This window comes from Suillus paluster (assembly GCF_016628075.1).
Source record: "Suillus paluster strain FC165 chromosome Unknown EDB91scaffold_40, whole genome shotgun sequence".
NCBI classification, from domain to species: domain Eukaryota; kingdom Fungi; phylum Basidiomycota; class Agaricomycetes; order Boletales; family Suillaceae; genus Suillus; species Suillus paluster.
In genome coordinates this window covers 292,380-307,464 of record NW_024537600.1, presented here as the reverse complement: position 1 = coordinate 307,464, position 15,085 = coordinate 292,380, and the positions used below count along the sequence as shown (strand labels likewise).

The window sequence follows — 15,085 nt, the reverse complement described above, 5'->3', positions numbered from 1 at the left end:
CTCAGTCGGATGCTAGGCAATGGAGAACTTATTGGAAAACTTGAAATGTCTTGGGATGAACTGCTCGATCACGGAGATGAGCCTTTCGGTGAGTGACCCGCTTCTGATTCACGTATATCTACTAATGGGTCGTAGATTTGTCCTTCCCACTCGTTCACGGTGTTCACCCTTCCCTCACGCTGAAGGCCGCATCTGTGAATAATTGCGGAAACAACAACGGTGAACTGTTGAACGTGAGTGACGCCAGCCTTTGCACTGTCGACTTTTACTGACAGATTGCAAACTGTCGACTTTTACTGACAGATCGCAAACTGTAGTCCATCGTTGACTGCGAGATTGCTCGAGACACGGATGTGGGTCACACAAGAATTGGTGAATACGTGACAAGCAAGAGGGTCTCTGACCTGAACGATGCCGTGGCACATTTTGAGTTGGTTCTAGAGCGGTGTCCGGTCGACCACCCTGACCACGCAGCTGCACTGACCAACTTCGCGTACGCACGCCTCGAAGGGTACATTCACAAGGATCGTCAAGATATCGACTCTACTACCTGTCTTTTCCGCGACGTTCTTGCATTGCGTTCGCAGGGCCACCCTGTTCATCCTTCATCTCTATACCATCTCCTTAAAGCATTGATCTGGCGCTACAGTCAGGAGCTTGCCGCTGTCGACATCCGCAAATCTGCTCAAATCTACCACGAGCTACTCCCTCTCTGCCCAGAGGGCACATATCTTCGGACCAGCGTGGTAGGGGCTGGTGGCTTGGATTATGTTATTAGCGAGTGCAACAATCTTCCGATAGACGCATCCGATGAAGACATCCGCCTTCGACGAATCGTACTCGAGCTCTGTCCCCAGGGCCATCAACACCGTCCGAGAGCCCTTAACCAGCTTTCGCTGTCACTCATGATACGTTTTAGCCAATGTGGGAGCATTGTTGATATAGACGAGAGCATACAACTTGGTCGCGAAGCTGTTTCTCTGTGTCCCGAGGGACATCCTGATTGTGGTCTCTACTTGAATAACTTGACTTTCTCACTCCGCTCCTACCGCTTTCGTCACCAGGGCAAATCTGATGACCTCAACGAGGCCATCTCTCTGTATGAGGAAGCACTGTGCCTGAGCCCTGTTGGGCATGAATCTCGTGATGCACTATTGGACAACCTAGGAGGCGCCCTCCTCGACCGTTTCAAGCAATGCGGTGAGGTAGAAAACATCAACAGAGTTATCAGCCTCTATCGCGAGGCACTGACATTGCGCCCACCTGGGCATCAAGACCGTGACACCACACTTTGCAACCTTGCCGTCGCGCTCCAAACCAGATATGGCAAATCACATGCCAAGGAGAATCTTAACGAGGCCATCGAGTTGTACCGTGAATCAATTCGGTCAAGGCAGCATGATGATCCAGAGCCCCATAAAACTCCTTTAAATTTGAGCTCGGCACTCTGCTCTCGTTTCACGAGAACTCAGAAGATTGAAGATGTTGAGGAGGCCATTAGGCTCTGCCAAGAATCATTGGTGGCTTTGCCATCACTGCACCCAGATAGGTACTACAGCTACATGTGGCTGCAGGAGGCCTATCTGTCTCGTTACGAGGTGCAATGCAATTCGGCTGATTTGTCACTCGCTGTTGAAAACTTCAGATTGGCGTCAACGCACCCCACTCAAGGATTCCCAGAACGCACCCAAGAGGCCATTGATTGGGCTTGTGAAGCAGAAGTCTATCAACACGGATCTGCCCTCGAAGCATACCGAACATGTTTGGATCTTTTTGACAACCATGTAATGACGCGGTCCTCAATTATCTCGCGGCGCGATGCTGCAGCTGCATTTCGCGGCGCACAATCACTGCCCGTAGATGCAGCTTCATGCGCTATTCATCATAATGATCTGCGAGGAGCGGTTGAACTCGGGGAGCGGGGTCGCGGTCAACAATGGTCGATGGCCTCTCGACTCAGGACTCCATTGGATGACCTCAAGTTTGCAGGTCAGTCACTAGCTCACAAACTCTTGGAGCTCAACAAGCGCCTGTCTGATGCTCAAGGTCCTGCAGGCAGCACAGATCGAGCTGCTGCTGACCGGGCAGTGATAGAATATAGGAAAATCATGACGGAATGGGAAGCTACGGTTGCGGAGGTTCGCAACATTCAAGGTTTCTTGCGGTTCCTCCTCCCTCCATCGTATGAAGACTTGCAAGCGGCAGCGAATGATGGCCCAGTCATCATCCTTATCGCGAGCAAATACTCGTGCAATGCCCTCATTGTCCTGACATCAGGACAACCGCATCATGTTCCCTTCCCTTCTGTCACTCTCGCAGATCTCTCAAAGCTCAAAGACGACTTCGCGATGGCGATACGACATGCATCGCTGATGGGCCCAACAGAGTCGCGGACGGAGTTGATAGTACTCTTGCGGAAGGTATGGGACGAGATCATGCTACCTATCGTCAAGGTACTACTCAGGCATGATCTCAAAGTCAAGCCCCGCTCTCGAATCTGGCTATGTCCAACTGCAGCATTTACCTCCATTCCTCTTCACGCAGCTCATCCCTCTCGAACGAAAGCAGACAGAAGTGGGCGGGAACTATCCCTCGAGGATATTTATGTTTGCTCTTACACCCCCACACTTTCGGCTCTCATCAGATCTCGACAGGCAATGAAGACGATGCGGCGTGCAACTCCATCGGTCGTGGCGATTGGGCAAAGTCAACCAGGCGCAGGGCAAGGCACGGCGCTCGCCACTGTTGACAGTGAGCTCGAGCTCGTCCATAAACTCCTTCCCCCCAATGTCAAGTTCACCAGTCTTTCTGGAGAAAAAGCTACACAGGCTGGTGCGCTCGATGCTTTGCGACGCAACACCTGGGTGCACCTCGCCTGTCACGGCAAGCAGGACCGCGAACAGCCTTACAATTCGCGATTCGCCATGAGGGACAAACCTCTCACCCTCCTTGACATCATGGAGAATGACACTCCGCAAGCTGAATTCGCATTCTTATCGGCGTGTCATACCGCCGTCGGCGACGAAAACACTCCCGACGAGGCCATCCACCTCGCAGCTGGCCTGCAGTTTTCAGGGTTCAAGAGTGTGATTGGCACGCTGTGGGTGGTCGATGACGAAGTCGCCAAGCACGTTGTTGAAGCATTCTACGAGAATATGTTCAAGGACTTGAAGGACGGTGTCTTGGACTGTACGAAGGCAGCCAAAGCACTCAATACTGTAATCTTTTTTTTTTGTGCCAGACAAAATGACAATGAAAAGACAATGAAAATTTCATGAATTGTGCTGCGTGATCGATCGATCGAGAACATCAAACGAGAACATCAAACTACAATACATTAAAGTGCGCCATACCCTTCCTCTGCAAGCACATCATCATCCAGCTCCTCTCCTTCATCTGCTATGACTCTATCCTCGTCATCATCATCATCATCATCTTCTTCATCACTCTCGCTGTCAACATTGTCCAAGTCATTCTCGATGTCTTCCCATTCCTCTTCCTCTGCGTCAGGCACATCATCATCAGCTTCTTCCGCTTCCACTTCTTTGGCTTCATGTTGCTCGAGTTGGAGAATGTCATCCCAGTCTCTGGTAGCTTTGTGGCCAATTCCGCCACCACGGAACCTCATGAACATATCTCGATCTACAAATCTATATGTTGTGTAGATATGTCAGCCTATGTAGCTAGAATAAATAAAATAAAATGCGCACATATTAACATAGTGAAATCGGCAGTCAGACTCGAGATCTTGAGGATCTATGCGATGTTGAAAACTTGGAATTAAATGAACCCCGCGAATGACAGAGTCCGGATCCAAAAATCCATGTGTGTCAGGGCTGTCTCAATCAAAAAATTTGAGGCGCTGGAGTCATTTTGCAGCCCAACCTGCAGGTGTTACAGGGACCCTCAGACCCCTATCATCTCCGCCAAACATCGCCGTCACAACCGCGTCACAACACGTGACAGATGACATCACCGGCATGTGACTAGACTGCAGAGCACAGCATGACAGCTGTTGGAGCAAGACAGCTCTGGAACCGACCTAGACCGGGATCAATAGAAGCCGCGCACTTCTCCCTTATCGCCTCTACCGATACACTGGTACTGACTATCGTTTATCCTATCGCTTATCATGACAGATAGCATTATCTGACTTGGACACCTACCGCTGTGCCGGTACCATACCCTGGACCCTTACCATTGAACCGGTACTCTTATCTCTGAGTCCTTATGACTCACATAGACGATTACCTAGTTGGGATACTCTCTGGCTACCCAAGCCTACCCTGAACCCATAGGACGATACCTATATATACCCCAGTAGTTAGACCATGTATTTCTCTAACTTGATCTTCACTTGTGATATACGACTCTAGCTTCTTCTTTGAACCTTTAGTCAGTCATTCTGGATGGACAGCCTCCATTCAGTCTTCCATCGTCCTGGTGCTCCATGAAGCGGACACGGGATCGACCCTATCAAGTGCACTGTTGGAAAGCCGGGCTTTCCCGTAACAGCAGGCGAATTATCCCTTCTGAACCATCGAACGAACAAGAAGTCCATCCAAATTGGTTCAGAATACATCCTCGTGTCGTCCTCACAGTATTCCACGTTGATATGAAAGATGCCGATCATGCGGGCGTACCAGTACGGGTGAGTCTTCTCATCTTCGTGGGAGAGAACCATGATATTGGCACGAGTGTGGGGATTGATGGTGTCCTGTTTGCGTCGTAGATCGTATGTTGTATAGTTGATGCATAAAATGCTATGGTGGTATATTTTGTTGTCAGTAAACAACACTGAGGTACAATCAGCATCAGAGAAGTCATGCTCATCTCCATCATATGTGAGATTGTGAAGCTGAGCAAGAAGATGGTCCTTGAGTCGTGGAATGAACTCCTGATAAAATTAATGAAAGCGTGAAAATGAAAATCTAAAAAAAGCTTACCTCAATAGCCAGATCACACAAGTCTCCAATGTCTCTGCGCTCAATTAACCAGGAGGCGATGTCATCATTTGCCCGAGCATATTTGGCAATGGAGTAGTGATCAGAGGGAGACATTTGTGTGCGCCATGGTCTCGGATTCTGCTGTGCTGCAAGTGCAGTGATCACCTTCTCAATGAGGCGTTCTTGCGCTTCTTGAGAAGTCATGCTGATCAAAGTTTGATCCTTTTTCTTGGCTGTGCGAGGGTACCGGCACTTTGATCGACAATGCTCGAGTTCTCCCTGTTGGATATTAATTATTGAATGAAAAACATAATGAAAAGAAGACTTACTGGTTGTGTGGAATAGCTATCTGTAGTACCGACTCGCCGGATAGTATTAGGATAGTCAGCGAGCACGTGGTATTTGTAGGTGTAAAGATTCAATGCCTTCACCTTTGGGTTTGATGTAGTAGACTTGCCGATCGTTGCAGATCCCGCTTGTTTTGAGGCTAATGTAGCCTGACGTTTTCCATGGGTGGCACACTCTTGGGGAAGTTCTGTGGTGTGATAATGTGCGCAAGTCGTGCGCTGAAATTTGCGAACCGATTGACTGAGGATTACAGTAGCAGAGTCAAAAAAAGCCAGAGTGTCGTCAGTATGTAGGTGTAGTTTTGCATATGCGTGCCAGGTTGCAAGGTCGAAGAGGAGGTCGAGAATGATCGTGTTCTGATCGGGGGGGGGGGGGGGGGGGGGGGAGAAGTCCTTCGAATACAGGAATAGCGCACTAGAAATGAAAAATACATCAGTTCATTGTCAAATTCTGATCCAGGATCAATCTCACCTGTAAGAGATCTTCGAAATCGTGGGCTGCAAGACGCTTCATTGCAGAAGTGTTCTTGTGGAACCGTCTGATCGTTCCTCTACCAAAAGTAGGAATTTGACGGTACCTGTATGTAGTCAGTTAAGTGTTGTACTATTTCAAAAAGCATTATGACATACCTGTAATTGAGTTCTTGAACCGCTGAACCACCCGCAGCGAACAGAATGCGCATCAGATGTGTGAAAATCGCTTTCCACACACCGAGCTCGAACTCGTGAAGTAAGTCTACTACGAACATCAAAAAAAAATTGAATATATATTTGAGAAACCATGTTGAAAATGCGTTCTGATATGAAGTGATCAGATATAAATCTAAGAATGATGCGCAGATTACTTACCTGAGTTGGAACTAGCGACTCGCCTTGCAGGATCTTCTTGATCTGTTGTCCATTGATGCCGACACCGTGCTGAAAATAAGCCTGTGGGCTTTTTCAACTTTGCGATGACGTTGTTCATCATCAACATGCTGAGTTGCCTGGCGGTTCTCGAGATCAATCTTCATGCCCATCTTGGGGACGTCTTCTTTCTTGATCAGGCAGCGGGGGCAAGGGCATTCGCCAAGGAACTTGATGCAAGCCAGCAGAATCCTGTATTAATAGATATCAAATGAGATATGAACCTAAAATTTAAGATTAAAACACGTACTTTTCAGGATAGTCTGCCAAGTAAGTAAAGAAGTGGGGGAAAACATGTTGAGTGATCCCATCCCCGCATCAAATGATGATGCCATTTTTGTAGGCGTCCATGAAATCTTCGTCCAGTAGAAGCGCCCATATGGCTTGCATTAGTTCGCGCTTGCAGTGAGTATAGATGTCACTGGATGATGCCTCATCAAAGAAACGGCTGTAATGGTCTTGGAAGTCATCAGGAAGCTTAATAGGTCAAAATTACCATAATCAAATTAATAGAATGCAAATGAAATGGAACATACGTTTGGAATATATGCAACATGATGGCATGCGGATGCTGTCAGCTTGCCTCGTGTGTACTTGGATTGATTTCCAAAGCACAGGTAGAAGGGCCAGAGCGATGCATCACCGAAACTAGCCAGGTGAGTGCTGTCAGACCACATCATTAGCGAGGTGACAACTCGCTCGAGGTTATTGCCTGGATCTCGGGGAAGCACATTAATTTCCACGTGGGCTTCTAGAAAGGCTGGTGAGGAATATGCCTTGCTATAGACATTGATGGTGCGCCCTTCAGAGATCTCCCATCGTTGATGGAAAGGTGTCAGATGGAAGGTGGACACAATGCTGTCCTCAAAGACAGATCTAATGATGTCAGTGAGGGAGCAGTGATGAACACCGGTGATATCTAATTCAGGGGCATCTTCTTCTGATGGGAATTTTACCTTTTCCTTGGGCAGGCATATTTTGACTGATGAGCAGCGCCAAACATTTTCCATGCAGAATGGATTAGATCTGTCCTTGAGATACTCTTTGATGAGCCTCTTTTCTCGGACATCATCGAAAATCCACATATCTTCTCTCCCGTATTCATCATCATTGAGAAATAACCTAGTGAGGCATTTCATTTTGGCGCTTGACTTAGAGTTTGCACCAGAATACTGCCAGCACATGAGAAGCCCTGCGGTCGGGCTGCTAAATGGGGAGAATAAATCTTCCGAGCTGATTTCTTGGGAGGGAAGCCCGGGAACGATCTGAGATTGCGCCAAATGAGAATTGCCCCAAGTTTCGAAGGTTGGGGCATCAGCAATCGCATCCAGGCCTTCATTTCCAGAGGGCATGAGGGTGGGTTTTTTGCGCATAGATGTGGAAGAGACCCAGTGAATTTGGTGCAGTCTGGTAAGTGATGAGTATGGGCTGGTGGTTGGGGGGGGTCATTGATGAGTCGGTTGGGAGGACTATCTGGAGGAGGAGGGAAATGTGGGAGATTGGTAGGTCCTGTTGGGATATAGTCCACATAACAAGCAGGCATGCGGATTCATCACCCGGAACACGCAGAATTGATGGCAGGATCATCAGGGATTGGTGAGATTGGTGCGCTGGCGTCAGTAGAAGCTCCAGCAGTATTTTCGTCCTATTAGTTGTAAAATTAGACAAACCGATCATTCAATATAAAATGACTTACCTCGTGCATATGATCATGATCGAGCCATTGATAATTGTCAACATCCATTTGGTCTTCAGGACTTAGTCGATGAGCATTGCAGCTCGTATCTCCGCCTTCTGGTGAGGAAGATGCGTTGGGAGCCGTGACACGTTGCCTTTTTTTCTTCTGGCACATTTGCTTCTCCAGACGGCGCTGCTGTTTATAGACGTCAGCATCCAAACTCTTACTGGCATCACACCGAGCCTCATGATTACTGAGACTTTTCTGAGTCATGAAAGCCTTTGAACACCCAAGGCAGGTGAGGCCGTCCATGGGATGCACACTCAGATCCAACATGAATACAAACTTTAGATTGTATATTGCATCATAGTTAATAACAAATTCAAGGACTTAGCGGTAATAGGTAGTAGTGACCCTGCTTCCCGCAACTCTTCTCCAAATGAACACAACTCCCTGCCTAAGTCCTTGCCTGCACCATCGCGCATGGCCCTGCTATCAGCACCTGCATGGTATGTTAACATCCTCAAGCAATTATAGATGCACCTATACCAGTCTGGATGAAGCCATCAGTGCTTCTAGTGCCATATAGAGTGGTTGGCAGTGCGCGATCATGATTGTGGACTCAGATATGAAGAAGAGACAACTTGGACTTAGAGATTGAGCAGACACAAGGTGAATCACGTGATATCGGATATTGAAAATTGCCTTTGTTAATTAGATTCTGATCACACGACTTCTTCTACTGATATCACTGCATCACATCTTAAGCATGCTGCACAAACATCATTTCAGATCCCCCTCAGCTTCAGAGAGCAACACCAGCAGCGACTCTTCAATTTCCTTGATGGACCGCATAGAACTTCGCCCTAAGAAGTCGTCTAAAAGACGCGGGTGCAAACCTGATAAAGATGATCGAAAGGCCAAGTAAGTCTAATATTCAAATTCCTTTGCGCCGAGATCCCTAATACAATCTATGACCAGGAAAACCAAGATCTCAAAAGAGAAGGGGGACTCAGAATTCGAAGTCCAAAGTCCAAGAAGAGTTTCTCGCGGCAGCACGTGCCATGGCACGTTGTGTCAATTTATTTTGCAACATTGAGAAACTCTTAAGGGTAGGTCTACTCCTACAGCAAGAGCATGCCGTGGAGAATGGAGAATTAGAAGAGTCAGAGGCCGAGCGCGAATCCCGTCAGAAAAGGCTTGCAAGTCTGTAAGTCCTTTTTTTTAATTTTGCAAAGTCTATACTAAGATGTTTTTTCTAGTTCAACCAATACCCTCGATCGGTACAAGTGCAACTATCAGCAGTTGCTTCAACTGGCTCTGGGACTCCGATCACTTATTACTGATCACGCGAAGTCCAAGGATCTCACTCAGATCGCACACAAGGTGAGTATATGCTGCTTATATGTGCATATATCGTGTACTAACATACTAATTAGATGAATGCTGTCATTAGTGGGACACGTTCCGACGACACAACTCGTTTGAAGGTCCAAATCAGACACTATGTGGCGCCCGAACCTTTGAAAGAGGGTCTGAAGCCTACCATCTACAATGGCGGCTCACTGTCCAGGGCACATATGGGCATCAACCACCCTGTGCTTGCTTCTTTCCTCTGTCTTATTTTGGCACTTGCAGATTTCAACTGAGATCCCATTTTGTAAGTACTCAATTTGTGATATTTGCGATCATCTGATGAGTTCTCTTAGGGCCCGAAAATGGATGGAGATCGGGCATATTCGCATGACCACAATCAACTTTCCGGTGTTCCTGTGGGCCGGAAATCCTCCTGGAAGTAGGTATGATGAGGACATCATGAATGAGGGCCTATTCCAGGGTTATTTCCTTGAGTGTGTAAGTTTTTCAATTCATTATATGCGTCTATCTTATTAACATTTTGATTTACTAGATAATGCGGCATATTTTCACAGGTCCTTCCACTGCTTTAGGTGACGACTCGCGCGCTACACGATTGTGCAATGCGTCCCTGCATGATATGTCTACTGTCGAGGTGGAGCATATAGCATACACTTGTGTTCAGGCAAGTTTTTATTTATTTATTGGTTTATATCTAACAAATTGTTTTAACATAGGCACGCTTCGCTATCAGTAATAAAAACAAATGGGCCGAAGCCGACGGTGAATTCAATAACTGGGCCTTTTACTACAACATAATCGACTTTATTCGTGAGTGCGAGGATCGAGATTGGGCACAGGGACTTCTTAAATGGTGGAACAAGTAAGTTTTCTCTGTTCCATTAATTTAGCTAACTATCTACTTCTATCAAGGGTGTTATTCAAGAATGATAATGGACACGAGGGCAGAACAGCCATAACCGACGACGACATGTCCGGGTCGTCTTTGGGTCCAGTCAACGGTCTTGCCAAGATGCAAGCACAGATGGCCACTCGTGTCAATACTTCCAGAGGACCTGCAGCACCCGAACTTCCTATCCCAACACCACCTCAAAGTTCTGTCACCCTAGATCCTGAACTTCCTCCACTGCCAATTGTTTGCTCTCCCAGGCCCTTGCAGAAGGCCCCCGTCCCGCCAAAGTCACCTGCATCCAGCAAACTGATGTCAGACGACGATGAAGACTTACTTGACTCGGAAGATGTCAGTACCATCAAAAAGGGGAAGAAAAAAGTGCCGAAGATCAGTGGTAAGACTAGTAAGTGCCGCATGATAGAGGAATCTGGCAGCGACTCAGAGGACGAGGAACTGGCCAAGCCAACCAAAGGTCGCCCCAAACGTGTGTCGCGCAGGAAATAGATAGTATCGGTATGTTCATTTTGCCTTATACTTATGTCGTCACTCATATTCTATGATTGAGGTATTAGAATTTTCATTTAATCACTCGCTCTAGGCTTCCTTCGGATCATGGAAGAAGACTCTTATCGCTCTGGACTCAGCAACCGCTTCTCGAATCACCGCATTTTCAAATTGGACTTTGCCTCATTGCATCATTGACTCTAGACTATCATTCTCGCACTGGGACTTTCGCTGTCGTGCTCTCATTGTTACCTCTGTCACCTCCAGACATTTCTTTCCATGCTGTCTCAGTATTCTCTCATTCAGTCATATCCTGCTAGTTCACTAGGTTCCTTACATTACAGCGCTTTAGAATACCTTGTACTCTCTTTATGATACTCAATATCAGACTTTAACTGGCTATCTCTGTGTGATTTACAATGTCTGAATAATCTAATTGAGATAATAATCTATTTACCCGGAACACGTTGTACTTGGGCCGTCCATTGGACTTATCAGGTTCCAAGTCTGCTCAGACATACCTAACCTTAACCCTGACATAGCAGACAGTGCAGACAGTGCAGACATACCTATATATGGCAATGTCACGCTTATGCAATTTTTGTGATGTCGCTGCAGTACTTTGGTGCATCACCTAATGCATCATTGATGCATCACTTATGCCATCCCCAATAGGTATGGGAACTTCATCACTACACCCAAAACATAACCATTTCCGGTCATCTCCTGGATCTCAACATTTCCCACACTGCTCCCCAGCACATTCCTGCCCACCACCATACCACATCCACCTGTCTACTGTAGAAAATGATTAGTGTATGATATGTACATATAATAAGTCACAATAGAACACTTTTTTTGTCTGTTTTTGTCCCAACACAAGCTCCAGAAACCTACACATATAATACAGGAAAAAAACATATCAAAAACACATTCGCATTTTTGCCCCTTCAATGGTAGAATGTCTTAACACACTATTTATGTGTTTGCTAGTATATTTGAGCCTAATCCACCGCTTTTTTGACCCTCTGAAGGCCCCTACACCACCAGATGTAGCATGCACACAAAAAATAACAAATAGCTTCACACTTTTTCAGTTTTAACTATATAGACTTGAAAATATGATCCCTAGAAGCTTATAGAGATCAGCGATGTCTTGGCAGTGACTCAGTATACTTACTACTGGTACTTCTATTGCAAAGGGGTCACCAAAATTCCTTGATTATTCCTCAATTTCATGGTGACTCGCGAGGAATATTTCTCAATGCAGCACAAAACGAAAATGATAGAGATCAGTCTTTTTTTCTTCTCAGCGGCAACTACTACGCACTGTCACTTCCATTGCAAAGAAATATCTCATTTGCGAGGAACGATTTCTGCGGGTGATGCATTCGGGTTCGATTTGGTTGATTTCTGATATTTAGTGCTGATGCTGATCTGTTCATAATTCTATCTTCGTCGAGAATGGACCTTGGAGCTAGGAATCGTTTCAGACCACTAGGCTAGATATGGCGCCCACATTATCTTCGCTTGTGAGTCCACCTGCTGTAAAAACTTACAATCTTCACTGTCATTTTGGATGCAGTGGAATATCCGTCAACTTCACCTCATCGGATTTAAAAGAGGGGTGAAGGACATGTCACAGTCCAGATCTGAAGCTAGTGGGTCGAATAAAGTTGAAGTTGAAGTTTGAATGTTAACACTTACTACAAGGGGGCTGACTGGCATTATGAAAGTGTCCCTCATGCAACAATGCAGTATCTTATTTAATCACCACTGAGAAATCGACTGATATCTATAAAAGCCCTCTCATACCACATAACAAACATTCCTCGCAAGCGAACACAAGGAATGTATGTAACTTCTTTTGCAATGGAAGTGCCAGAGCGATGTACCTGGCAGCTTTGTCACAATGGGGAATCATGAGGCGGTGAGTTACAGTAACAGCATGGTTCACCTGGATGGGTGCTCTGGACAGCAGAATGCCAAGCCTGCACGGACGCACATAAAAAAGATGCTGCAATCGCAGGGTTGAAGACCAATTCACTCTCATTCCCTCATCACCAACAACAAATTGAATAGCATCATGCCAGTATCTGTGATGGTCCACGGTGCTCTTAGACATGTCACGACCAACCAGATGTTAACGTCACTGGGCAATGTCACGGCAGCCGCACTTGACGACGATGACTTTTCCCCGCCAGATATGATGGTAGGCTTCTATTATATTGGAGAAACGAGCTGAGCCTGGTGCTGACAAGGATATCAATAGTGGAAGGTGACATGTACATATGTCCTCCTGGTTGCAATGGTGGTGGATCGGATCACCCAGGAGGGGGGTATTTTCCTCAGATGGGATGTTACTGTCAGTCTCTGCGAGATAAAGTGTTCTGATTCGAATCTCACCTATTTTCCAGAACCCCAGGAATCCGACGATGCTCGATGGCGGCGGCGAATTTGTTTGGCAGTGTGGCCAACTAGTACAAATTCTTGGAGGTCAACAGGTATCGTGCATATCAGGTGGTCATTCAAACCTGTCTCAGACTGCTGATGTGGACATTATGATAGTTTGCAATTCACTTCCACTCCCCTCCCTGGCATCAATGTTGATCGTTACTTGAGGGTCCAACAACAAGGTGGTGTAGGTCACATAGCCTTCATGTACCATAACTGTACTGACACATCATCATCATCATCATGCACCTCAGAATTTTGTTGTCAAAGTGGCAATTGTACAGCCAGGTGAGGTGATCCCCCTCGATGGGCAGTGGGAGTGGGTGGTCTAGATGTGTTGGCAATTGTTGATATCTGAGAGATTAGCTAGGCTGTGTTCTACAAATGTGTACTTCTATATGTTACTGTTGAGATCCGAGGCAAAATTTTGTCCCATGCAGAGAATCTGCCAGTGAGTATTGGAGTAAAGCAGTACAAGCGGAGCTTACGACGTATGCATGTAAGCTTACCTTGTATTCTAAGCGAGTCCGAGGCATGAGGACGAACATAGAATGTCATCTATGTGGCAGATGTCCTTTTCGGGACATCTCTTCTTTGCTTTGTACTACTATGCAATCTCTCCATACCCGTCAACTCTTAGTTGTCGTACTTGTTCTTTCACCTTCTTTCAGACCAAGTTTATCTACTATAATACTTTTAATATGCCCCGCATACCCAATGACCCGAATCTAAGTGTCTGTCCAGACTACGCAGACCCTGCATTCGCTAACACGAGGCTTCAACTTACCAATGAGAACATAAATGAAGCTCAAGCTATTCTGTTACTCAAGAACATTTGGCAAGCTGATAACGATGCTGCCAGAGCTCAGTGGCAGCTCCAGGTAGAAGAAGACGCAGAACGCCGACAACACCTAGAACAGCTGAACCACGAGGAGCAAGAAAGGCTAGAGCAAGAGCGTCTCAACGATGACAAGACAGCACGCAAAGAAGACAAGAAAAAGAATAAGTTCAAATACACTCCCATTCCTAATCTTGATGTCCCTATGAAACCAACTATACTCCCTTCCCCATATGTGGTTCGCAAACTCGACAAGGGCGACTATGTAGAACTCTGGTATTTCACCAACGCAGGCCTAGATGACGCAAAACTCAAAAGTTCCGTTGACGAAGACGCCATGATCATGGCAACCTTAGCAGGAGGCAACACAGCTTGGGTCTCAGCCACATTGATGCGGAATACCTCTACTGTCATCGACGACCAGAACCTCTCATTCAAAGACTTTTGTCAAGTGTGCCCTCGCATCATCTCTGCAATGGAAGATGCCTCCTGGCCTGATGATCACATAACCATGATGGCCAAGTTTTAGCGAAACTTACAGATTCATGATTTCCGATCAATGCGCGATCCTTTAGTGCAAAGATCCTTACTCGTTTATCAAGCAGAGCAATGGCAACGCTGGCACCTGGCTGTCAAAACCGCCACAGGCACATATGATCTATCTTGCATAAACGAGGTGCTCTTGGAACGCACGAGAAACAATGTATACCTCGACGAGTGTCAGAAGCAGGATAATCTTCGTGATTACAAGGTCAGTTATCCTCATCTCATTAACGCAACAGACCATACGCTAACAGAACTTTTGCTTCTTGTTTATTATTGGACCATATACCGAATCATGCATATATCGACTGACACTGCCACGCACCACTTGCCACATGCCACACGCTCCTTGCCACATGCTACATGCCTCACCACATGCTTCGCATTTCTGCTACACACTTCATGCTCCAGCTATACGCCACTTAATCACTACACCCTAGATGGACCAAAGAATGAACATCTCCACAGCCCCGTCATTGGCAAATCGAGGCAGAGAATACCCATGTTCTACGCGAGACTCGCACAGACGCTCTGCTTCACCATGTCAAGGACAAGATACCCGTTGTCGATCAACTTCACCCGCACCATACAGACAGTCAC

The 15,085-nt window shown here is 46.5% G+C and overlaps 4 protein-coding genes across 4 annotated transcripts; all 4 read left to right on the top strand.

Moving 5' to 3' along the window:
* Positions 1-45: 45 nt before the first annotated feature.
* On the top strand, positions 46-3,278 carry EDB91DRAFT_1348131 (CHAT domain-containing protein; the record flags this gene model as incomplete). The annotated part of the gene is made up of 3 exons (XM_041325953.1): positions 46-88; positions 136-233; positions 318-3,278. 3 exons carry the CDS (start codon positions 46-48, stop codon positions 3,276-3,278), a joined length of 3,102 nt encoding a protein of 1,033 aa, XP_041175566.1.
* A 6,038-nt stretch (positions 3,279-9,316) lies between these two features.
* EDB91DRAFT_1055813 (uncharacterized protein) lies at positions 9,317-9,770 on the top strand (the record flags this gene model as incomplete). The annotated part of the gene is made up of 2 exons (XM_041313959.1): positions 9,317-9,475; positions 9,543-9,770. 2 exons carry the CDS (start codon positions 9,317-9,319, stop codon positions 9,768-9,770), a joined length of 387 nt encoding a protein of 128 aa, XP_041175565.1.
* A 2,966-nt stretch (positions 9,771-12,736) lies between these two features.
* EDB91DRAFT_1250178 (uncharacterized protein) lies at positions 12,737-13,436 on the top strand (the record flags this gene model as incomplete). Its single annotated transcript, XM_041323195.1, has 5 exons — positions 12,737-12,862; positions 12,923-13,015; positions 13,068-13,159; positions 13,219-13,291; positions 13,359-13,436. 5 exons carry the CDS (start codon positions 12,737-12,739, stop codon positions 13,434-13,436), a joined length of 462 nt encoding a protein of 153 aa, XP_041175564.1.
* Positions 13,437-13,805: 369 nt separating this feature from the next.
* Positions 13,806-14,471, top strand: EDB91DRAFT_1055744 (uncharacterized protein; the record flags this gene model as incomplete). Its single annotated transcript, XM_041313950.1, has 1 exon — positions 13,806-14,471. The coding sequence occupies one exon, from the start codon at positions 13,806-13,808 to the stop codon at positions 14,469-14,471; it is 666 nt and encodes a 221-aa protein (XP_041175563.1).
* Positions 14,472-15,085: the final 614 nt, after the last annotated feature.